Genomic DNA, 25,537 nt, shown 5'->3' on the forward strand with positions numbered 1-25,537 from the left:
GGGGGGGGGGGGGGGGGGGGGGGGGGATTTAGAGCCTCCCTTTCCTTTCTTTTTTCCTCAACTTTTCAGCCAACATAAGCGGCGTTTAGCACATTCAGTGCCCCCCCCCCAAATGGCAGCGAATGAGAGAAGCAGTGGGGGCTCCTCTTTTGTCCATCTGGTTACCCCTTTTATTTACTCTGGATTTACGGATGGGGTCTTTGCCGACACTAGGACCACATGCTTTTGACACATACACAGTCTCTCCCACATACACACACGCACAAACGCGAAGAGGCTCTATTCACACCAGAGGAACAGCTAGCCCTCTGTTGCTCTGTGCCGGCTGGGGATTACTGGCCTTCTTGCTATAACCACATGCTAGCAATATTCTTGGTGCTCGTGTAATACAGACAAGTGCCAAGAAGTAATCCCTTTAATGATAAAACACTTACTGGACCATCTGATTTTTTTTTTAAACTTTTGAGTAAGCCATCAGTGTGCTTTTGTCTCCATGTGAACGGACCATATGGCGCACGGCGCTCATTCAGATCCATACAGTAGATGAGAGCTCTAAACAAGAGCGGTTTTTAGTGTGGCTGCACCTCTGCAGCCAGCGTTTTACGCTGATTATTTCCTGATCTGTGCTTAAACAAGCAGCAGCCCCCTTGCGCTGGACCATAAAACAACAGCTTAGTAAACAGCAAGCATGCTGACAAATTGGTGGCGCTCAGGCCGGAGTCATTAACAGCCTTAAAACCTGTCAGAGCAATTACAACAAACTCTCTCCTTCAGCGAGTCTCCCTGCCAAACTCAGATGTCACTACCCGCCTCCTGTCTACCCCACCCCCCCACCCCCCACCTCCGTCACCACCGGGACACTGGCCGAAGTGAGCGAGTGAGAAAACACAACCGTGCTCATCCCTGAAAACGAGGCACAACCATCCTGTCTGAAATGCAGCTGTATCTGAATCCTGAAGGCTTGCAACTTTTGCATGAGAAGTAATGCATAGTTGTCTCCCTCCAAAAACACATCATTAAGTGTTCCCTTAAATGAAGTGGAATAAGAGCCTTTAATTAGATTTTTTTTTCTTTCTGTGTGTGGGGAAGCGATGCAGTCAAGCAGCAAGAAAAAGGCAGGGACAGAAGGAGGGAGGTGTGTGTTCAACAACTCCTGTACAGTACCGCTCTTCCTCCCTCCCCTGCTCCCTCTCTAAGCTCCCCAAACCTGCCATCAGGCAGATATCTCTGTGTCATCCCTGGAATGTTGGAGATAACTATCATCTCTCCTCTCACGGGCTCAGCGTTGACCCCACGGTGCATATCACGGAGGACGAAGTTGAAGTAGAGGGAACACAGGGAGAGAACCGGAGAGGCGGGGTAGAGGGATGGAGGTAAATGTGTTTTTAACAGTCACTATTTTACCTTATAACCCAAAACATGGGCTGGAGGAAAGCCACCCTTTTCTTTCAGCTTCTCCCCTGGAGCCAATACAACACACGGGAGGAAGGAAGGGGAGTTTTTTTTTCTTCCATTTTTTATTAAAGCTTTTTTACTTGCATTTGTCCTAGTTTTTCTTTAAATGATCACATGCCAGGAGCCTGAAATGCCTCTGCAATTAACCTGTTACATGCAACAATTACATCATAAAGTAGATTCTGATTATATCTCCTGGGATCTACACTTTTCTGCTATTTCATTAAATATATCTGAGTGCATCAAAGCAGAAAAGTGCAGCTATCTGACAGATGTGGATAAGAATGCATGTGAGCTAAGGCTAAAGGGGGGCTGTAGGAGCGAGAGGGGTCGAAAGAAAAGAGATGGAATAAAGATGTATACAAGAAAAGAGGCAGCCTGCTGCAGATGTCAGGACCCAATTTGCATGAATGGCAAAGGGGCTAAATTGCAGGGGATGGGGGAGCTACCATCCAACCCCTCGCACTGCTTTATTTTGGGGAGGTGAACTAAAAGGGAGTTGTGATGCCCATGACTGCCCCTCGCTCAGCAGACAGGGATCAGGTGACTAATGAAGGCTTTGGGTCTCCACCAAACATTTCACACTCTCTGAAAAACTCCACACTCTCTCCTCCTCCCTGATGTCTAAAATCGAACGGGACTAATTGGTCCCACAGGTAATCATCACTTGTTTCTCCATAAACAAATTTACAAACCTGCAGGTGCACCGAATAAACCCGCACATCGACGCCTAAACTCACTCGTTTATATTTGTCGCAATAAAACAAGAATTACACCTTAATCCTGAGCTTTCGTGTGGCGTTAAATATTAAAGAACAGGTATTTCCCTGGAGTAACGTGGTCTTTGTTAGAACGAAACAAGCACGATCATTAGTAAAACAAGCTGCTTCCAAGCGTGTGCTTTTTTTTTTTTTTACCAAGTAGCTTCAGAAATTTTCCAAGTTGCTTCAGAATGATAATGTCGTGTAAACTGGGAATAAAGAGATGAGACGAAGCAAAGGAAAACAAAGAGGCCACGCAGAGGCATCGTATGGATCCATCTGCTTGTGAAGAAATGGTTTTTTAATCCTCACCAGGCACTATTGTATATCAAAGTCTTCCACCTAAACCGCAGAGAGCTCCTGCGGTTGCCGGCTTTAACCGACTCTGATTTTGTGATGCAGAACGGCTTCGGCTGTTTGAGAGAAAACGTGCGATATCAGTGATTCTTCACCCTCGGATTTAAAAGCCGCTTGTTTGGTTTTATGGAGGGAAAGAGAGAGAGAAAACTTAGATTTATGACACCTGATGGGCAGTGCCATCAAAGACGAGTTTAACAGATATACAGAAGCTCTGTGGAGCTTGGGGTTGAAAGAGTAAATGAAATAAAAGGTTTATAAATCAACAAGTCAACCATCAGATTGTAGCCTCTGCTCGGCAGCCCTCTCATCAGCCAAATACCACAGTTTTTTTCCTCTTCTCTCCGAGCTTTTTTTTTTCTTTCTTCCACACAAATGTCCTGGAGGCAGGGAACAAAGCGAGCAGAACTGATTACTGCACTGTTGCTCCGCTCCGCCAGTCTAAACTCTGTTTGGCTTCCTAATGAGCTCACTAAAAACCCAATTCATCACCCATAACCCCTTCTCAACCTGCCTTGAAATCCCCTATTATGGCAAGTCAAGGACGGTCCGTTTACGGGCTTTGGGCTGGGGTCAAAAGCTGCGAGGGGTAGTTGGCAGGAGCCGTGACGACGATGCAGCCAAAGTTATTTCACCCAGTAGGTGTTTAGTCCACCCCTCACACAATAAATTCACTTCCGTTGATTCTGTTTTGTAAAAATAAACTCACATTTTCCACTTAATATGACTTCTAAGGCTCGCAATAAGCTGCCCCATCTTTTTTGTGCCCCGAGTTTGTCCCAGCCCGAGCACAGGAATGTCCGGCTGCAGCAGCGGGAATGTCCCGTTCGAGTCAGCTTTCTCTGCAGAGATTTCATGTTTAATACCCCTTCCTTCCATCCCTGCAAAGGGAGGAATTTGGTGGGAATGCAGCTGGGAGGGGGAGGTTTAAAAGCGTGGAATACAATTGGTCTATTTATAAGTGCAGGGAGGAAAACAGTGGACATGTAGAAGAGACGGAATATCTTAGGTGTGCTGTGAACAGCCCAGGAGGTGAGAAAAGGGAGGAAAAAGAAAGTGCGATGGTCGGAGGGAGGGGTCAGAGACCCGGAGAGGAGGAAGAGGAGGAGGACAACATAGGGTTTGGGGTAAACTCCCACAGTTCCTCATTACATGGAGCTGGAATGATCCTCCTGACACCTGGGCTGTAACCAAGAGATTACAGAATTGATGAATCCTTGGTTTAAAATGCAGCTGTTTTATTCTGCTTTAGTAATTAATTCTTTTTCCAATAACGTATTGATTAAGCGTTGCCCCTGATAAAGTTCAAACTGAGTGAGATCCCTGCGGGGCTTTGGGCCGGCCCGCTCTGGAGAGTCAATGAAAACTTCCTCCCTTCACCTGCATCTATCTCTCTCTGTCAGAGCAGTTTACCCTCATAAATTAGTCAGATCTGAAAGGAGCGAGGATCTCGCTCGGCTCGCACGGTCTGCTCTCCTCAAGCAATCGCACGCAAATGGTCCTTTTGACAAGTCCATCCCAGAAAACTCACTACAACATTAATATGATGACTTCAAATAACTCACTCATACATGCAGCACCTTCAACTAACCCTCTTCTCTCTCGCTTTCTTCGTTTCCCTTCTAGTTCTCATCCTGGCAAGGAATCACGGCTCACAGATCGAGAGCATCTCATTTTTGCAAAACGACTCTTTCATTCATTTCAACGCCTCATTTTTCCATAACAGTCTGATCAACACGGGGTAGAGCGTGCATCTCCGGGGAGCCAACTAGCAGAGAAATAAGACGCAGCTTTACACGCGAGTCTGCCGCTCGTGTCTTGTCAAAACTCCTCACCTAAATGGTCCTTTGCATGTCAATAACCAGGGACCGCTGTCCTCCACCGAGCCTTGGCACAAATTCACACATTCTTACAGGGAGCACCAAACAACTGTTTAGGATTCATAAAATAATCTGTTTCCACCCTCCTTGTAATTGTGGCAAACGACATCCATCCTCCGCTCTGACATTCCATTAATACATAGTGACAAATAATTGGTGACCTCATGAAGACAGAAGAGTCAGTTAAAAGCCTTCTTCAATATTAAAAACTAATGAAAGAGTGAATGAATTATGAAGGGGAAGGGGAAAAATATAATTAGAAGGTGGAAGTAGTGCTTAATACATTTACTCTGGACTATTTCCTTTCGTTAATGGGGCTGCAGCAGGCAGAGAGATGGTTTTCACCAGGCTGGTATTGACCGTCCGCCCTGCTGCTTAAGGTAAATCCAGCAGGTCATTTCATTAAAGCCCAATTCCACGGTGCTAATTTTGATTTTAGGGGCTTGACAGATGTTGACCTGCAGAAATAGACAGGGTAGAGTCAGGGGAGGAGCCTATTGCTCCTTTCTAATTAAAAAGTAATACAAATTGCAAGGCCTTATTTGGAGTTCCTGCTGCTCTAACTTGTGAAAGCTATTTTTTCCTCAAACCTGTGCTATTCATTGCTATATGTCAAAAGCAAACTGGAACACGTAGAAATCTGATTTTACACAAATTCATCACCACTGTTGGAAGCGTAGTTTGATCTAGGAGAGGTAAGCCTGACCCAAAACGTTTGTTTGTTTTATGATGTTTAAAGAAATGGCAGTCATTTTTGATCTGGAAGCAAAATTCCAACGTTTGAATCAGTCGCCCTCACAGTTAGCATTAAAGCTCCAGAATAAAGAAGAAGGCTCCTCTGATTATTAGTTCCTTAATCTGTAGCTCTTGTCTTTTTCAACTTCTCTGTCTTTCAGCCTCTTTTTTCTTTTACAGTTTTCATTCTCTCTCTATCTGGAATTTGCTATTGAATTTTCAACGTTTCTTCCCCCCCACACCCACCCTTCTATTCGCTAGCGTTAGCACCAGTGGCTCTGCATTGGTACCCGGCTCGGTAATACCCCCAAGCCCACTCTCCGAGACGCTCGCTGGGGAACCCCTAAGAGCTGGACCGGCCCTACAGCTCCCACCAGCCCACCGCTCTTTCCCCCCCGAGACCAAAATCAAAGAGCGAGGCCCTTAATATCTAACCATGGGTTTAATGAGGGTGCTCCAAAGAACAATAAGCATATACTCCTAAGGAAAAATGAGAACACAAAAGAAAGCAAGGGGAAAACTAAAGGAATGTTGGTTTAAAACGGCGTGGAGAACAGGAGTGTACTGTGCTGTGGGAGAGAGGGCAAAGGGCCACAGCTAGTGGTGATGGTAGTCAGGGCCAAGCATCCATCCAACCACGTATCTGAACCCAAAACAGGGGGGTCTGCCACATGCCAAAGGGAGCACGACTAATTTCTGCACAACAATGGGCCAGGATGAGCACCCACACACTGGCAGGTGCTTTGGGGATCTTCTCCTCTCTCCACTCTGAGGACCTGGGCTCTGGCTTGTGTAACCTTTCATTTTCAACCAGGCTTCGTTTTGACTCATAAAGAATGAAAATGATCTCATGGGGTGGGGTGGGGGTGGGGGGGGGGGGGGGGGGTTGGGCAAGAAACAGCCAAGCCTGCGAGGCAATCTCCGCACCATGTCCAGCCCTCTTGTTTTGTTCATTGCATTATTTTTTAGATGTACATGTTACCACAACTCCTGGTTTTAACTTCCTTATCACTTAATCATGAACTAGCTTCCCTAATATTATTTTACACGTTCCGTACATCGTTTTCTGTTGTTTATGCCTTTTCCTGCGCTGCCCATGTTTGTTGCGCTGCCGCTGGGTTGTCCTGTAGGCCACGACGCCGTGGAAAAGGCAGTTTTTCCCCCACCTTAAGAGCATTCTTTCCGGGGTCACAAGGTCAAGCTTCACAGATGTCTCCTGCAGACACTCAGTTGTCTAAGGATTGCATCCCTGGGAGTAAGTATTCATAGTAAACAATACAGCTTTTTCCTCTCACTTTGGAAAATGTTTCATGTTTTTTCTCCTCCTTTTTGTTTTTGTCTTGCTTGTTTCATTGTTTCACTTCTCAATGAAGCTAAAGAGTGAGTGAGTTTTTCCAAGGTGGGGATTTTTTGTGTTGAGATAAAGAAAGAAAGCACTGGTTATCACAGGATAATGTTTTCTGTTTGCTTTCATTTCTTTAAACACTCCCTGTCTCCGTAAGTTTCCTCCTATTGTTTTAATGGGGTCTTAGTCATCGTTGCCTCATGGCAAAAAGGGAAAGATGCTTTTCAAAGTCTTTCTCCTTCTTGTGATGCGTTGCCAAGAGAGAAACATGAAAACACGTAGTAAATGTCTTCACATTCACTCTAAGAGACGGATAAAAAAATGTTTGAGCAAGCAGGGTCAAAGTCAAACACGGAGTGAACCTAAATGAGCAGAAAGGCAATATTTGAACGAGAGAGTTCACTGTCAAAAAAAAAGAGAACTCCTGAGACAAGCAGCTTTCAATAAATGGAGATCTTCGTCTGTTTTGGGATGAAACGAAACACGGGAGGAAAGATTACGCAATTTTTCATGCAAGTTCCGCCTGGAAACATGGAAAAGTGTGTAATCGGTGCAGCAATTTTAAAAATCCAGGAAGCAAGCTCTCCTTGTACATCTTCCTCCTTTTCATCTCCTGCTTTCCCTTTTTCCTTTTTCTTCTTCTTCTTCGTTTGATATGCTGTGCTGTTGTTTTTTTCTCCTTCCCCCTCCAAACATCTCTGTATTCTCCAAATTGATATCCTTCTAAATGATTATGGTAAATGCATGCTGAAGGTTTTCTCGGCTCAGCCCTGCAGCCAGCCAGGATGGAGCATCTCGTTTGCCATGTTTGATTCGTTTTGTTGCGCGTTTAGCCCCGGTGTTTCTTTTAGAGTGCTCACTGCTTGGGGGATGCAAACAAGAAATTATCCTTGCAGACTAACATGCCTAATACCTCCTCTGGGGTAATCAAAAATTATTAGTCGCTTGCTTCCAATAAACATTAGGGCTCGTGGCAGTAACCACTGTCAAATCGCTCACTTCTGCCTGCTCCCCAATAGCCATAAAATGGGTGAACAAAAGTGATCAGGTGTGGAAAAAGCACCCTGGCTACGTAGAAACTGTGGGGCTCTTATTATGCCTAAAAAAGCCGCCCTTGGCTTTAAGAGTCATTAAAGCATGTACTAGAGTGGGAATCAGACTAGAAAATGAGCTTATCTTGCATAATGCCCTCATAAGCTTTGCATAAACGTAACAGATGAGCGCGTGAAAAGCAGCAGCAGAGAGAAGAGAACCCGGATTGTAACACACTTCCTTTATCGTCCTCCCACTCTCTTGGACTGTGGCAGCATGTTAAAGCATTACCTGTAGGGTACAGATGCTTTGCTCGCTTCCAAATATGCTCCAGAGTACAAACCCTGGTTTACACAAGAGAAAGCCACACAGCCGGCGAACAAGCTGTTGCTAGCCTCGCTAAGCCACTCGACTAAACCGCGTGCTGTTTTTTTTTTTTGTTTTTTTTTTGGAGGGACCTTCGCTGTGATGTAGAGTTTAGACATAAGGGGGAGGAGAATTGGGAGGGTGGGGGTGGCAGAAGAGATTAAAGAGCCAAGGGAGGCAGAAGAAAGAAAAGAGAGTAAAAGAGCACAAGGCCCATTGGTCAAACACAAAGAAGAAGATCAGGGAAAGGACATTTGAAGTCAGGGTTACACTCCAAATGAGCACACCTTTTAACTGCCCTGTGTAAGCTGGCAGTGGGGCGGGGGGCGGGGGTGGGGGGGTGGGGGGGTTGGAGTTTCCCTGCAGGTGTGCTTTTGATAGGCTTGACCTCTGTTACCTCTTTCTGATCAAAAATGGTGCCAGATTTAGGCTCAGTGGCGTCTGTGCCGACCATTCTGTCTCTCAGCACACACACACATATACACACTCTATAAACACACATACACAGTCAAAACAAGAGGAAAACAAATCTGATGAGTGCTGGAGAAATTGGATTATCACCTCTTAGGGGTGACTTCTTGGCTGACCCCCCTCCAGGCTATAGCCCTCTGAAACGAGACGAAACATTTCCTGGGAAAACATTCGCTCCCTTTAAAGAACTGAAGCACTGTCATCCTTGTGAAAATGCAACAACTGCAGCATTAATGGACGCGGAAATGTCCTTTGGGGGCGAGTGCCGAAATCCCTTTTAGCTATATTACATCAGACCGCTGTGTGCTCCTCATCACCACCACACACACTGGTGTAATCAGCAATGGAACAAGGGTGTGTAAACCCACAGTGTAATGAACTGATACAACATTGCTGCACTCTGTTCTTGGTTTGGGTCAAAGCCTTCGGGTAAAGAAGAAGTCACTCCCCCTTTTACCATTGTTGCTGATTGCATTCCTCCAACGCCGTTTCCGCTGAGCTTTTTTAATTGTGCTCAACTCACTTTCACATTAGCTGGTCTGCTTCTCAGAGGAGCGCCATAAGAGGAGGAGGAGACCCCCTTTCCACTCTCGACAAACTTTTCCTTAATGGTACAAAGCAGACATTCTCCTCAGCTGCTGTCAGAATAATCTTGCTAATTTTTTCCCCATGTTTTCCAAACTTTAGTTTGCACATTAGGCTGACCCAGTTAATGCTCCTTTCCTGCAGCGTAGAACCTAAATTCAAAATCAGCGAGGCTTAGCTAGCCAGGTCAGGGCAAGAGCCTGTTCATGATTATGGACCAAAGGGAGCATCTAGTACTCGTGCAAAAAGGAAAGGGGGGAGATGGATGTGATACGAAAAGGAAAACCTGACTCGCAGGCTGAATGAAAGGTTGAAAGGTGACGATGATGTAGCAGAAAGGCTATATTCTTGGAAGCAGCAGCCCCCAAACTTTACAGCACTCTTTCTCTGGTTGTTTTCATGCTGTGATACAGGTTCAGAAGAAAGACAGAGACTGAGGGAAAGGAAGACAGAGTGGAACAGAGGAAGGAAAGAGGGAGCTGATCATTCCCTTTAATCACATCTTGGATGAGGGCCAGGTAGTCTGCAGCACTGAAGGCGAGACAGACGGGGTGAGAGAGGAGAGCAGTGAGAGGTAGAGGAGTAAATGGAAAAAAGGGGTTGAAAGAAGGTAAAAGGGGCTTATGGAGAGGAGAGGAGGATGAGCTGGAGAGCAGAGGCCCTTGAAACAGCTCGGAGTACACCAATGCTTAAGCTAGTGTGCACATTAACACACATACCGCGTGTGTTAGTGTGTGTGTGTATGTGTGTGTGCGTGCGTGTGTGTGTGCGTGAGTGTGTGTGTGTGTGTAGGAGAGAGCGACAGCCATTCCCGTAAATGCTCGCGAATGCTGAATCTAGCAAGAATCTGGTGTGAGAGCAGAGCCAGAGAGAGAGAGAGAGATCCATTTAAAAACTGTGCATTAACTATACTTTTCCCCATAGATTAAGCACTCCACATGAATAATTTAGCCTCTTTTATGCTAATGGGATCATGAAAGTATCCCCTTCGTACCATGTTTTCTCCCCCCTTCACAGCAATTCCTCTCAGCTTTCAACAACGGCCCTGCCCCTTCCCAACAAACCCTCAGATGGACGCACTGCATTGTTTCCACTGCAGACACCAACTAGCTTAGCATGTAGCAACCAGGCTAAAACTGCACACGGTAGCTTTTTATGAAACATTGTTGCACTGTTACCCCCTTTAGCCATTTTATGTTTAGTTTGGTTTGTTTTTAGAGACTTTTCTTGATTGCTGCTGTATAGAACACATTATTTGTGGCAACTTTAAAATGTGATGCATGCAGATTTAAGGTGGGTTAAACGTTATGTGGCTCTATCGCAGCAAAGCTAAGTGGCATGAATCTGCGTCTTCTTCCAGTACACTTTTTGAAGCGGATTTATGTCTCAGATTTCTATTTTTACCTTTTACTTCTGCTAAGATACGGTTGTGCACACACACACACACCGCATTTGTGTGCATGGGTGCAGCATTGTGTTTGTGTTGAGACGTGGGGGGCGGAGGGGGCGCTGTGTTAAAATTATCAGTGCTCCAACAGCTGGGAGGGAGAACCATGAAACAGCAGGGCTTGGGTCTGCTTTATTGTTTATCTGTTGTTTATGGGCTAGTGTTCAGCTTTAATTACTACACTAAATTAAACTCTAACAGGCACTTAGAGGGAGCCAGCTCACACACACACACACACACACACACACACACACACACACACACACACACACACACACAAACTATATATTTTAAATACACAGACACACCTCACTGATCACGCCAGAGCTACTAACACGCAACAAGGCTTCCATCTTGTGTTAAGCACATCGTGGTGTTTCCTGTTTCCATTCCGGTTGAATGTTTCTTTCTCACAAACTTTGTAAACCTTTTGTTAAAGTCCTAAGCACGGCTTTTAAAAGGTATGGTGAACGTTACTGAAAATACAGTATTCAACAGGCGCTGTTCATGCTGAGACACCAGGAGTTCTGTCCTCACCAGGAATGACCCTCTCCAGAGACATCAACCACAAAGACCTCGCTGAGTGGGGCCCCTAGCCAGGGCCATAGGGGTTCACCACACACTCCCCACATATACACACTCGCAAATGTACCACAACACCGTAGAGCGCAGCACGCTCCCTTGGAGCCGAACACTCAAGCACTCCCTCTCTCTCCTCCCTTTCTCTTCATTCTGCCTCTCTCTCTCCGTCTCTCTGGGGAGTCTGTCTATCTGCAGAGCGCAGGGATTGTTCAATTGCTGAGAAAATGTACTAAATGCTTTATTCCTGTCTTCTGTTGAGCCATTTCCATCTACAGTAGAAATCTCCACCTTTGAGCACTCAACATGTCATTGTGGATTTGGTCTTCATGCATAGCTAATAATTACCGGCGGGGGCTGGAGCAGAGAAAGCCCACTCGGACTTAAACATATGCTTCAAACTGTGAAAAATAAAACATTACCTACAGAAATCAGTGTTTATTGTTGAGTGCTTTTGATTTGATCGTTTTTGGTGTTTACACGTTTGTGGAGAATTTCCTCATACTTTATACTTTGGCTGCTTTGCATATTACACCCGGCACCTGACTGGAATCGAGCGCAGTCTTAAGGCGTGCACATTTATCAAAAGTACTTCCCTGCAGCTGATGCCCACAATATTTCTTGGTAACTTGGACGAGCTCCAAAGAAACGACGTGCTAATAGACCCTGGGAAGTAATTTTGATTTCTGAATTCTCTTTTTAAACTGCCAATGTTTATTCTGAGCATTGCCCTTTTTTTTAAAGCTCAGCAAATGACAGGACATTTCATTCCAATTTGAGAAAAAGTCTAAATTCATTGAAAATTTTGTTTTTTCAGATCAAAAATACTATTTGTGAGCACACATACAAAGTTTTTAGCGCATATTTATAATTGTGTGCAACACTGAGGAGGAAGACATCACTGAGTTTTAAATATCTGCACCTTATTTTGAAAAATGAGGGGTCTGCTACTGTGATTCATTCTCATATAAGTCCTACGAAGACAAGAAAGCTCTTCAAGAAAATTGAATCTGGTCACCGTTTGAGGACAAATGGGCTGCAGCGCTTTATTCAACACACAGATGCTTCTGGATCAGTTCTTAAAGTAAATATTTTTCAAGCCACAGGCACACATAAAACACACCTTTCAAATTGGTGGATGGCAGAAAGATAGTTGATGTTTTTCTTGGCAGCTGGAACCAAAAAAAAGCTCTACTCACTCTTTCACTTTCTCCTTCTTCCTCACTGTCACCTATCTATTCTTTCTTCCACAACTGATCTACGTTGTCACCCCTTTTAACAGGGGCCAAGCTGTTAAAGACCCCATTACTGAAGTGAAGCGCACATTTCACATTTCCTCGACGGACCCGACAGTGCGGACTGCAAATTTTATGTTGAAAATGTATTGGGATAGGAGACGAGTTCATGCGTGGAGTGGAGTGGAGTGGAAGAGGAAGAGGAGGGGAAGGTTGGAGAGGGAAGGCTCTGTCAGAATGAACGGGCCAGAGTCGAGAGTCAGCGAGTGCTTCAAGCGTTAACGTAATTGCAAGAATGTGAAAAATGAGGCGGCGGGGCTCCCGAGTGAAGCGAAAGGTCAGAGCATGGCTCACACAAAACAACTGGCTGGAGGACGGCCTCATTAGACCATTAAATCAGTTGCCCTTGGTCTCTTTCCCTTTTTCTCTCATTCTCCCTCCCTCTATTTTCTTTGGCTCCGACTACTTTTTCACCTTCTCTACTCTTTAACCTCTGCACTGAAACGGCTCTCCCTTCACCCACTTTTAAATTCCTACTTCAGTTGCAAACTGCTTACTTGGTTTTTATCATAAAACATTATGAGCTAGAGCTTGTTGCATTTAGCGTGACGTGGTTTATGTGGGCCCCGGCGCACGGTGCTGTACCGTAACTGTCTTGGGCCGGCATTGATCCGCTGTTACTGGATACGGTGGGGAGAGGAGTCGATAAGTGCTCTGTGGATTACAGGTCACTTGTACTTATGTGTGTAAGATAATCAATAGGCAGTGCATTTCTTTCCTCTCACCCTCCCCCTCTCACCCCCTTTTGGCTGCTCCTCATCTCCACTCGTAACTTGCAAAGAGAAGTGAAAAAATCATCTTTTTCTTCTTGTAATTGGCCAATGTAACACATTTTTCCTCCAGTTTTCAATAGTTTTCTTAGATTTTTACTCATCAATAACTCCTAGCCCAGAAATCTCGACAAACCCTAGGATTAGCTCAAATCTTTGCTCTGCAGCTCAGTCTAGCCACGCTCCATTGACTCGGCTACGTCAACATTCCAAACCCGAAGCGTCAAATGGCGCTGGGTGACCAAGCGTTTGTTCCCGACGTGTTGGGACTGGGAGGCAACACGCTGTCTGAACCGGCGCAGTTGAGACTTCCAACACGTCGGAAACAAACGCTTGGTCGCCCAGTGTCATTTTTACGGGTGTGAGGACGTGTTTGCTAAGTTTAAATGAATGATAAATGACCCGCACTTGTATAGCGCCTCTCAGAGTAAGGACTCCAAAGCGCTTTACACTACAGTGTATCATTCATCCATTCACACACACATTCACACACAGGTGGGGATGAGCTACAATGTAGCCCTAGCTGCCCTGGGGCGCACTGACAGAGGCGAGGCTGCCGAGCACAGGCGCCACCGGTCCCTCCGACCACCACCAGCAGGCAAGGTGGGTTAAGTGTCTTGCCCAAGGACACAACAGCAGAATTCTCTGTCCGGAGCTGGGATCGAACCTGCAACCTTTTGATTACTGGACAATCCGCTCAACCTGTTGAGCTACTGCTGCCCAAAAGTGGGGCCAATCACAGCGCTCTGTGTTTGTAGACAGACTTTGGGCAGTTTGGCTCAGGAATGGCGCTCGTTTGAAACTGCTCTGGCATCAACTTTGGACGATTTAGACTTTTCTTTCAGACGTGAGCAGAAAGAGGTACCTCTTCCTCTTCTACACCTTTAGCGATGTATGGTGAGCTGCCTCGTTGAGTGATTTCCATAGCGATGAACATTGTTCAGATTGATCCTAGTGCTGTCCAATTGCGTGCAGAGGCAACAATATCCCATCCCTACGACTGAGTTCTGTCAATGGGTCGGGGCCAGACTACCTATTTACATAACAGGATGGCTTACCAGGCTAAATTCCTCCTACGGTGCCGGTTTACATCAAACATCAGATGTTCAATAACGGTTCTATTCTCATGTCTGTTCTGTCAGACAGACTTTTAATCAAGTCTCCTCTCTCCAAATATCCAGACGTCAGAGTTTGATCCAACTATTCCTGACAGAGCCAACCACATAGGTCTACTGTGGCCCTTAATATGTGGTCAGTAATGGTTCAGACGCTGCAGCTACTGTTTCTGTCTGGAGATGAGAGGATGATTTAAACACCACGCAGGACAGTCCATCGATGCATCGGACTGCTCACTGGCTAAATTACATCTTTAACGTCTTGATTCAATGAGTCTGTTGCTTACATCTTAGGAAAAAGAAAAGCATGCAAGTAATAAAAAAGCAAAACTGGACATCACCAAAGACAAAGACAGAAAAAGAAACGTCTTATTTTGAACAGCAGGTGTGTGAGAGCATTTGATGTCTTCCTTATAAGAAAAAACAGTTTAAACGTCAAAACTGATGCACATGGTAGCAAAAATACAAGGAAGATCACCGTGGCACACACTATCTGTAATGAGTTCAAATAGCCTTGTTTTGAAATGCATTGTGAGTATTTGGCAGGTTGAGTGTGAGATAACATGGGGCTCAATGAGACTTAATTATGGGCTGTTGTGTGGGCAAAGTTAATAAGGTTTAAATTCAAGTCAGAACTGGCAGAAATATACTATTAATCACCAGCTTTTGTTGAGCGCTCCAAATAGCAACATTTTGGAAAGCTTTTTATGGGGCTAGTGCGTTACGTTTGTGTCACACTGGATAAGCATGTTCATTTTTAGGTTGTCAATATGGACGCCAGTCAAAAAGGAGGATAATCCATTGAGAAAAAGGAAGGTCTGAGACCTGTGGAAAGACATATCTATTCTATTAGATGGGTTAAAGTGAAGAGCTGCCAGCTCTTTCCATGCATGGTGGATTATTGCGCTGTGCATATGCATGTTTAGGGGTTAGAGACCTGAGTGCATGTCCGTTGTGGTGCGTGCTCACCTTGTTCGCTGCTGTTGTCCCCGCTCTGTGAAGCGTGACCCCCGCTGGAGGGCCCCGGTGTGCCGGCCGAGTGTGTGGAGGTGGCGTCATCGTGGTCTCTCCAGGAAGCTGGGTTCTGAGGTTCATAAACAGAGAAAGCAAGCGTGGGATGCATCCGCCCGTCGACGTTCCCAATCCAAGCCACAAACCAGGACAGGAGCAGGAGAGGAAGGCAGAGAGGAAGCACAGAAAGAAAGACCAAATGAGTAAGCTGGAAACATGAATTGTGACATCTGTAAGCATCTGCTGGCACTGTGAGGGTTCTTGGCCTGCATGTTTTCTACTGGCAACACAAAGAGGCTCACTGGTTAAGTCCAAGCAAACAAACAAAAAATAAATAAATCAAAGCTCTGATGATCATAAATAAATAGAACAAAAATGACGCTCTAATGCAGCTGGCTATAAGTCAAAACTCTGTAATCAAAGTGTTTCATTACCAGAGCAAAACCCTGCGCCGCTAATGTGGCAGCTGATTTTCAGAGCCGAGAGTATTAAAGCACTTGTGAATAATCATCTAAACACACATGGTGGAGCCCAGCGGAGTTCATTTATACCAGAACCAATCCAGACTTCCGTGAAACATAGAGGTAAAAAGTCCAAACACACCACAGCTGCCATTAATCATTACTGCTGTCAGAAATGAAAATAAGATATGACAGGGATTCTCCCGCTAATCTGCCAAAATGTGTGCACACCCACACGGAAATACACACACACCCTCACAGAAACACACTTACACTCACATGCTAGTGACATAATAAAGTAGCTTTGAGGCTCGCCGTCACTTTTATACCCTAACCCATACACACTTTCATACCCTAATCCATACACACTTTTATACCCTAACCCATACACACTTTCATACCCTAACCCATACACACTTTCATACCCTAACCCATACACACTTTTATACCCTAACCCATACACACTTTCATACCCTAACCCATACACACTTTTATACCCTAACCCATACACACTTTCATACCCTAACCCATACACACTTTTATACCCTAACCCATACACACTTTTATACCCTAACCCATACACACTTTTATACCCTAACCCATACACACTTTTATACCCTAACCCATACACACTTTTATACCCTAACCCATACACACTTTTCTACCCTAACCAATTCACAAAGATGTTCTGGAAATATGGGAAAAGCAACTTTCTTCTCTCCTGCCATCCATTCTGCCTATTTTTCCTCCTCTTCCTCTCTTTCTTGGTCATTCCCACTGCCCTGTCGGTCCACACAGGGAAACAGGATTTTCTATTGTACAGGAAAGGCTTTATCAGTGCCACATGAAGACTGGCTAGAGGTGGAATTTCCTCTACCATTCAGGCAATAGCGGGGCAGACCATCACGTCATTTACTACTCTTACACCAGCACAGACCCAACCTATTACACACAGAGAGTGGATGGAGCCTCAGAACTCACGCAGCCCACGCTAGTCTTTTCCAATTGAACACGTCACCTGAGCATGATGACAAAATGTTGGCAAACGTGAGGCCAGTGTTGTCTGGGGCCTGAGAGGAGCTGCCCCCCGGAGCAGAACCCAAGCCAAACAAACACAGGATTGCACCAAGTCTTCCCACAAACCTCAACCCACCTCTCATTTCCCGCTACACTGTTTTTTTCCCCTTCCTCAAACACACATAAACACAAATACATGTATACAAAAGTAGAAGGAAAAATGTACACAAAGAACATTCCAAGAAATGGACACGTTTTACCATTTTTGTCCAAATTGGCTTAAGAAGAAACGGAGGAACCCGCCTGCCCCGCTTTGGTGCCCCAGTCAGAGTGAGCTGTACAGTAGGACAGACAGGAGAGAGCCTGAAGACTAAATGGAGGTTCCCCTGGGAACGAGGTCCTGATGTGCTGCTGCTCGTTCTGCCACGGAGGCGAAGTCGACTGCTACGCCTGTGAACGGGGCCCTTTTATCTGCTAAGTTTTTGGGGGAAGGCGGGCTGTTTTCTCAAACAGCTCGGAGCCGAAAACAGCAGACTGCAACACACAAGACCCTTCAGACTTTGGGCCCCACTCAAGGCCTACTCAGCGTCAGCTGTTCGCCGGATGGCAATCAGATGAAGAGCTCAGAGAATTGCTGAGAAGAGGGGTAAGGAGAGCCTGAACAATGGCCCGTGCGTTGGGTTTGAACCCTCCGCTGTGAGCCGATAGAAACGCGTCTCTGCTCTGAAAGGGATGGGCGATTGTGTTATGTTCACCCTCTGGGGCACGCTGATCAACATATGGGAAATGGGGCTGCTGTTGAAGTCATATTGAGCTAAATGACTAAAAAAGCTCATTTATTCTGTAAAGAAGAAAGAAAAAGTCCCACAACCCCTCAAACCCCAGTGACGCCAAGGCAGAGGACAGACCCTACGCTCGCTGCTCTCACGCACACTCCCTCACTCATTCTACCTCACCAGCTTCGGCCACAGCATGGCTTTAATGCAACAGAGGAATCGATAGGACTTAATTTAGCTATCATTGCAGAGTAATGTGTCATTTTTAATGGTGCTGGCACTAAATTAAATTCAAAGACACCTCAGCTAATGGTGTAAAAGGGAACAATATTTTGCTGTGATTTGCTGCCCCGTGGATTCTGTGTGGCTGGATGCTGAGATGTAGATAGAGATTTGTTAGCTTGGCTTTTAAAGAGCCAAAAAAAGAGGACTGCAGCACTTAAAGTGACCTCAAATTAATAATTATAACAAAGCAGACGACACACAGCATTTTTAACACCTGCAAGTCACTGATTGTTCTCAAAGCTGTCATCAAAACACGAGCGAGGATATCACAACGGCAGCGTTTCAACTTTGCACACTACACAAGACAACAAAAGCAACAGCCTCTCCACCCCATGAATTATTTAGAGGGTCTCTCTGAGCATCATCAGACACCATGCAACACACACACACACAACCATTTTGTCGCAACCCCCGTGGGTCTGATGAAGTTCAAACAAGTTGCAAAAAAAATAAAGGAAAGGGGAAAAGGGAAACAGAGTGTGTCACCCAAATCGTCTCCTTCAAATCTACAGGAAAAATAAGAGAAACAGCAAATGCCTCAAGCCCATGTGACTATTCCCTGAAGCTGGGCATAATTAGGAGTCAAACATGGTTCACTCCATGCTCTTCACTAATTGTGTTAAAGAGCAGTGTTACCAGGAGGAAGTAGAAGAGGAGGAGGAGGAGAGTGCTGGCAAGCAAATACACACGTATGTGCAAGCAGAAAAAGTACACAATAGGATGTGATGGAGGGTAAGACACAAAAGAAGCACGGTCTCGAGGGACAGCCTTTTGCTGGGCTTAGCAACTGGCGGCTGATAATACAGGTTGTAATTAATATAAAAGCAGGAGACAATATGGGAAGGAAGGCTGGTGGTGCAGCCAGGCCACAGGAGAGCAGGAGAATGCTGCCGCCTGCTCCCAGTCCCCTGTTCCTCATTTACAAACACCTGCCTGGAACAATTTCACTCCCCTCTCTGAACTCTGCCTACATCCCTAGGAAATTCAAATAAAATTGATTTAGCAGCATCATTGAATTTCACTCAAATTCCCTCAGAACCTGCAGGAAGAGGTGCGGAATCTGTGTGTGTGTGTGTGTGTGTGTGTGTGTGTGTGCGTGCGTGCGTGCGTGCGTGCGTGCGTGTGTGTGTGTGTGTGTGTGTGTGTGTGTGTGTGTGTGTGTGTGTGTGTGTGTGTGTGTGTGTGTGTGTGTGTGTGTGTGTGTGTGTGTGTGTGTGCAGAACAGCTGACACACTAGAAACACACAGGACTGTAAATCAAAGGACAAGCTGACATTTTAAGACAAATCTTGCAGCACAACATAAACAAGGAAGGGGAAATAAAAGTGGTTTATTTATTTATTTGCTTGTAATTACACACAACCACCTCAGGAGCACCTCTGTGAAGACTTGAGCATTTACAACACCCTCAATTATCCAAAATATAAAAAAAGTCTTAATTCAGCAGCTAATAAATCACCACAGCGAGTTTTAACCGACTCAGCAAACTTTCTCAGGGAAATCACAATCAAAGGAGCCACATGAGCTAATATATCTCCAGGAAAGACAAAAATAATAATAGAAGGAAGATTTTTTTAAATGTGAAAGCCATTGTGATTCATGGTTTTGGCAAAGACTGAAAATGACATTTCCAAAAAAACAGAAAGGCATATAAATGTCAGCATAAAGCTGACAGCTCATTACAGCTTCTTCGGCTTTCCTTTTATATTCTTGTAACTATCAAATGTGGATTTTTTAATTTACTATTTAAATCAGTCATCATTGTATTCCTTTTATTTGAATCCAAGTGAAACGTTAGAGGTTTGTGTGATTTTAAAGATGCTGCAAAGCTACGAGTGCTCTCTGGAGATGCAACAAGTGAGCAGCGGTGATCCCATCTAGCTGGAAACAATTCTGCTAAGCAAAAACAAAGGAATGATGCAGCTTTTAAAAGCAGAAAGCTGCAGCTGAAAACCCCCTCCATGATTATACTGGCTAGCTTGGCCCAGTTTTGCACACGGTGATGTCCAGTAATTAGACAGGACCCTATTGAGCACCTTCAGCACCTTTCCTCACTCATAAAAGAAGCTCGGCACAGGTTTGTAATGAACTATTATATTTACTTTGCAACTATATCCAGCAGAGATCTGCAAACATGCATCACAAAATGGGATGCCCAAAGGGTTTGTTTCCCTGTCTCTCTTGCTTTGCAGCGATACGCGGCACCAAAACTATGGGAATGAGTAAAACTCGCAGAGGAAAGCCCTCCAAAACAAAAACGCCGGAGCCTGTAAATCACGCCGAGATTCTATGAAACACATCTGAAACTGTGCAAAAAAAAAGAAGTTCCTTCAATCCAGCCATAATGCATAAAAGCCTTATGCTAATATGTGAGACTGACTGAAGAAGCGGCACAATGGCACAAGAACACACAAAGACGAATTCATTAGAACAGATAATACTCAGACACCGTTAATTGTATTTGTCTCCCTAATTGGATGTAGCACAGCTAAAAAAAAGAGAAATTTTATTCATTAATTAGACAAGAAAGCAAATGGGTGACAATTTCACACACCAGCTATTTAAAACTACACAGCTCTGTTTTTATCAGTCTGTATGAAATCCTGCATCTTTTTTTTCCTTCTTTTCTAAAATAGGATAGGGTTGATGTGAGGAGGGGCGATGGGATGGGAAGGCTTGGGTGGGCTATGGCTGAGATAGCCACCGCCATGCAGCGACTAGAAGGGAAATCAACAGTGTCAGCAAGGCCTCATCCTGTTCTCACTATACCATAATCCAATCATCTCCAAGACACTGCTGCATTCAAGTGTAAATAAAACTGTGCTTATTATGCTCATACTGTCAGGTAGGAGGAAGGGAGAGGAGTGGAAGAGAAGGAGGCAGAAAGGGGAAGGCGACGTGCATAAAAACACACTCCTCCTGCTCAGTGAAGAGCCTCATCATCTCCAGAAAAACCAACTTTCTCCAAATGAGATGTAGCCCGGGGCTATATATTAAAAATGCATATCAAAGCAAAGGAAAAAATGGACGTGAGAGATTCTAACTAAATAAATTAGCATATCTAACTATCAAACTGCCTTCCTCTCCTCAATGAGACAAGGACAGAATTTAATAATAAAACAGAGCCAAAGACGGGTGAATAAATAAAAGAAAATAAAACACATCCAGCAGCAAAGTTTGGTTTAAAAAATGAATAATTCCTCATATTTTCTAACATTAATATGAACTTATTTGCACGTTTTTGCAAGTTCAGTTTAAACTTCATTTCTTTTATTAATATTACTGTGTAGCATTAATAAAAGCACCACAGCTCCAAAAACAAACAAGGAAATATGATTTCCTCTTATAAAGGGTTGGGGGGGGGGGGGGGGGAGTCTATATGCAACAAAAGTGAAACAAATCCCTTAAATCTTGCAGGTTTTGAGGCTAAAAATCAATAACAGCAGCATTTCCTGCAGCCTGCTGACATATTGACACATTTATTTGTCTAATGATCAAAATATTTTGCACGTGGAGCAATGACAAAGCTGATGGAAATTGGCTTGAGCATCAACCATCTGCCATGAAACCAAACAGGCCAGTGGATCTCATCTCTACAGTATAAACAACAGTATGCCTCATTTCTACTAGTGTTTGGGGGGAGGGGTTTGTAAATGACTCAAAGCAACATCTTCAGTCGAAAAATATAAAAAAATATAAAATTGTAACTCAGATCACCTGAAGCGACGGCGCTGCGTGCATCCCTGAAGGCGACGGGACAGCCAGACCCAACAGATGCATAACTCTTAAATCTGCTTTAATTCCTAATAGGCTTGGCCTCGTGCTGCACTGATATTAACCGGTCACTGTGTTACTCTCTTTTTTAGAAAGCAGCTCAGTATTACAGTGTCAGCTCGATCCACGCTGCAGGAGGAGGAGGAGGGGGAGAGTATTGCGCCAAAAACGCGCGGTCCAAACTGGAGGGATCGATTTGCGCATTTAAAGCTACTGTACTTCAGGTGCATATAATTGAATTCAGCGTTATGCAGCCTCCGGCCATAAAAGGAGAGAGGAGAAAGCATGGAGCAAAGGAACACACACGCGCGTACACGCACGCACACGCGGCAATCAATACAAAACAATTAAACACATTAACATCAACAGCAATAGGAGGCTGCCAGACGGACCATCATCTGCCTCGTGAACTTGGCATTGATGGGAAGGTCTGAGATCTCTCTCGGTGAGGGTTTACCACTTTCTCCACCTCTGCAGCAAAAATCCACAGCTTTACGCACGGTTAATATCGTAATTCCCACTGCTCCAAGTAGAAAGCTCTTCCCCCCCTTCTTTTCTTGATATTGACCTAAAGCTGCAGCTTATGCCGCTGATACCCCACGTTAACCTGGAGATAATTGCCTTATTTATTTATTATTATTCTCCTCCAAAGCGTGCAAAGCTCCACCAAAAAAAAGAGGAAAGGGGAGGGGAGCGATTTCCTTGCGCACGCATGTGCCCAAAACCTTGCAGCGCACGGACGCGTCATGCACACATGACTGCTCCTAATCAAAAGCCTAAAACAATAACTGAGTCTATTGTATCACATGCAGCTTTTGACCCCAGATCATCGATCGGGAGATTTCCCTCACACAGCAGAAGGCGCAGCAGGGTCACACACTCAAACAGACGCCCAGCAAAGTTGGGTTTACCAGAAAAACACCATGCATTCAAATTTTCATGAAAAAGTGGCGTTACTTACGTGATCTGCGAGGTTAGTCGACGATCCCGAAAGTTCTTCGTGGTCTGATTTAGAGCTGCCATCCCGCTCGTCAATAACTAGATCTATTGGCATTTTTCCTTTCAAACAGCTGATGTACCGGTGGCAAAAATTATCGCAGAGCTCATGCACCTATAGGGAAAAGTAAAAAAAAAAGAAAGAAAAGAAAAGGAAAATTAAAAAAGAGGAAACTGAACACCTTTTCCAGGATGGGGAAATGCTTCAGCCAGTCCAAGAATAACTCCAATTAGGGGGCATAATCGGCGGCAAGGAAACAATAGTGAAATTGTTGCAGAGCTTATTATTCTCCCGAGACCAGAGCAACAAGTAGAAAGGCAAAGAAACAACAAATAAATAAAATAAACAGCACACGTGGGATAATGAGCATGCTGGAACTGAATCTGCGGATCAATGCGCAACAGGATGATATTTTATATCAGCTACATCGATAATTGGATAAATACAGCATTTCACTGCATATAAATACACAAAACAAACTTCCCTCTCCTTTTCTATGCGTTTCCGGTTTGTTTCTAGATATATAATAACCGCAGTGCTCTGATGTTTAATCATTTCTGTCATATTTGGATGATGAGCAGGTGATTGCTGCCTTTAGGTGAGCAAATTAAAAAATGTACCTTTTCTAATTCCAAGAGGTGAAACCGTAATACTTGTATGGCTTGTATCATCTGAAAAACAAGGAAAACCATAAAGTTAATTAGCACATTTCTTTTATCAACTTTACGGAGGGTAACGAGTCATAACCAGAAGAAGTAAGTAGACATATTGGAGCTTAAATTGTGACATTGATCAGAATAAAGTAATTCTAATTGGTTAACGAGGACAAAAGCGCGCAGATCTGGGATCTGCGTATTTCCCAGCAGCAGAGAGTCGGTGGGGAGTTGCCGCAGTGTTAGGAGACAAAAAAGATGCACTTACCAAATTGTCCAACTCTGGATTTGATGAAAATAAAGGCTTTTCTGCTCGGACCTAAAATCAAACACCAAACATCAAAGTCACTACACATATTTGTTTAATTTTGTTATGAAGTTAAAATCCATAAATGAAACTCCCCCACTCATAATCTCACAACAACAATGACTAATTGCGGTGATTTCTATGATTAGAGCAGAAAAGCGTGCGCAATGACGCAGCCATAGCATCCTGTTTGTATTTGAATTCTCATGTTGTAAGGAGGAAATAAAATTGACCTGTTTGGCAAAGACTGCGATGTCCTCATTAAAGGAGTCTGAGGAGCAGACATCGCCGCCTGCTACGCCGGGCTCCCTCGGAGTACACGTCGCCAACTCACACTTCTCAAAAACCAGAGCGAGCAGTGGGAATAAAGGGTGACTGCAAGAGGGGAAACACAGTCTGAGTGCGAGCAGCTCCAGGAAGCCCGCTCCAAAACATAAAAACTCCACCTGAACATGGAACCGATCTTTTATAATTACGACTAAAAGGTCACGTGGATTATTTTTGTTCCATTTATTATCTTCTGTTAAGTTTAAACACTCATCATTGGAAAAACGGAGGATTTGTTCAGATATTACACGTGTTTATCTTTCATTTTCAAGATTACATCGTTTATTAAGACTCAAAAAGGCGAATCTGGAATATTTTACTAAAAATTAAGAAAAACGGAGCGTTTCTGACGATTATTTGGCAAATCGAGACTGACATTTCATGCAGTGGAAAGAGAAATAAAAACTGAACTGACACAGACGAGAAAACGTCACAGAAAATAAAAAAAGATCATAGACGAACAAAAAAATGTTGAATTTCATGTAATTTTTGTCAACCATCACAAACTGAGGCGCTCATGTTTTATTCTAAGGATATCAATAACTTTCACTCACAAATAAAACAAAGCTAATAATAAGTGTAGTCATGCAAATAAAATGTTTTTAAATTCAAATTAGAATTTTATAAATATTATACGCATGTTTCTGGGTTTTATGTCCTATGTTTTCTTTATTTTAAGGTGGTATAAAACGCGTGAACTCTCCCTTATTTACAAAAGCGTGCGTAAAGGAGATGAGGTGGATTTACTCCACTACAGCCCTGATTATGTCTGCGGATTATAGCACGTTCTGTGTGAGCAATAGCTGTAATCATATTTTAGTTTGCACTCATTCAAAAGAACACTTGTTTTCTGAGTTTCAATATAATTTCATAAAACTAAACGTATATTTGCAAATTAAACACAATCTGTATGAGAGAGAGTGTGTGTGTGAGTGTGTGTGAGGGAGGGAGGGAGAGAACGAGAGAGTGTGTGTTATTGCAAGTAATTCTTAAAATTACATCAAAAGAATTAAAGATTTGCAGATTAATATCTATTGACATCAATACTGATGGATGTCTGTAATTATTTTTGCGTAATTTGGTTTTCTTTCTATTTTTGTGCAAGTTTGTGTGACCTTCTTGCGAGGTCCCATATTATTTTACAAGCTCCAGGCTCATACTCTACTTACTGCAGGTCTGACGATGCCTTTGTACAATGAGTGTAAAATTACACATAAACAAAACTCCCCTAAGCAACAAAAGAGCTCCAAATTACGCCCGAACCTGCGCAAAACACTGTTTAAATTGAGCGGTGGGAGGAGGAAAGTCGAAGTAAACAAAAAGTTAGAGAAAGGCTGGTGGAACTTGTGGGGGAAAAACTATTTTGGATTTAGTTAACCTTACCCATAAATTTGATCTTTATCCCTCTTTAAAACGTCGTTGACAGCAGAGCCCATGCCGGTGGGCATTACGTTTGGATGCGGAGCGTGGGCTCCGTAGTGCTGGCTGGCGTGCAGCGGCGGTCCGTGGTTCAGGTGGTGGACCTGGGGAAGCGGCCGGGGAGCATGCGGGTCCCCGTACATCGACGCTGGGACTCCATCCATCCCGCCATAATGGGCCAGCTCATCGTACTGGGAATAAAAAAAAGTGATGATAATAAAGCAAAATAAAAGAAAAAAGGGAAGAAAAGTGTGCGCAGTTTTTTAAAACAAACGCGTAAAGTTGCAGAAAAAGCATGCCGACTCAGTCTGAAAACAA

General features: G+C 44.2%; 1 protein-coding gene across 1 annotated transcript in view; it reads right to left on the minus strand.

Annotated features, from left to right (window-relative positions):
- meis2a (Meis homeobox 2a) overlaps positions 1 to 25,537 on the minus strand; it is a 76,003-nt gene that overhangs the window by 48,928 nt on the left and 1,538 nt on the right. The window contains 6 exon segments of the mRNA XM_070546865.1: positions 15,163 to 15,277; positions 22,478 to 22,627; positions 23,134 to 23,184; positions 23,435 to 23,485; positions 23,707 to 23,848; positions 25,184 to 25,410. Coding sequence (XP_070402966.1) covers positions 15,163 to 15,277; positions 22,478 to 22,627; positions 23,134 to 23,184; positions 23,435 to 23,485; positions 23,707 to 23,848; positions 25,184 to 25,410 — 736 coding nt within the window.

This window comes from Nothobranchius furzeri, chromosome 18 (genome assembly GCF_043380555.1).
Source record: "Nothobranchius furzeri strain GRZ-AD chromosome 18, NfurGRZ-RIMD1, whole genome shotgun sequence".
Lineage (NCBI taxonomy): Eukaryota > Metazoa > Chordata > Actinopteri > Cyprinodontiformes > Nothobranchiidae > Nothobranchius > Nothobranchius furzeri.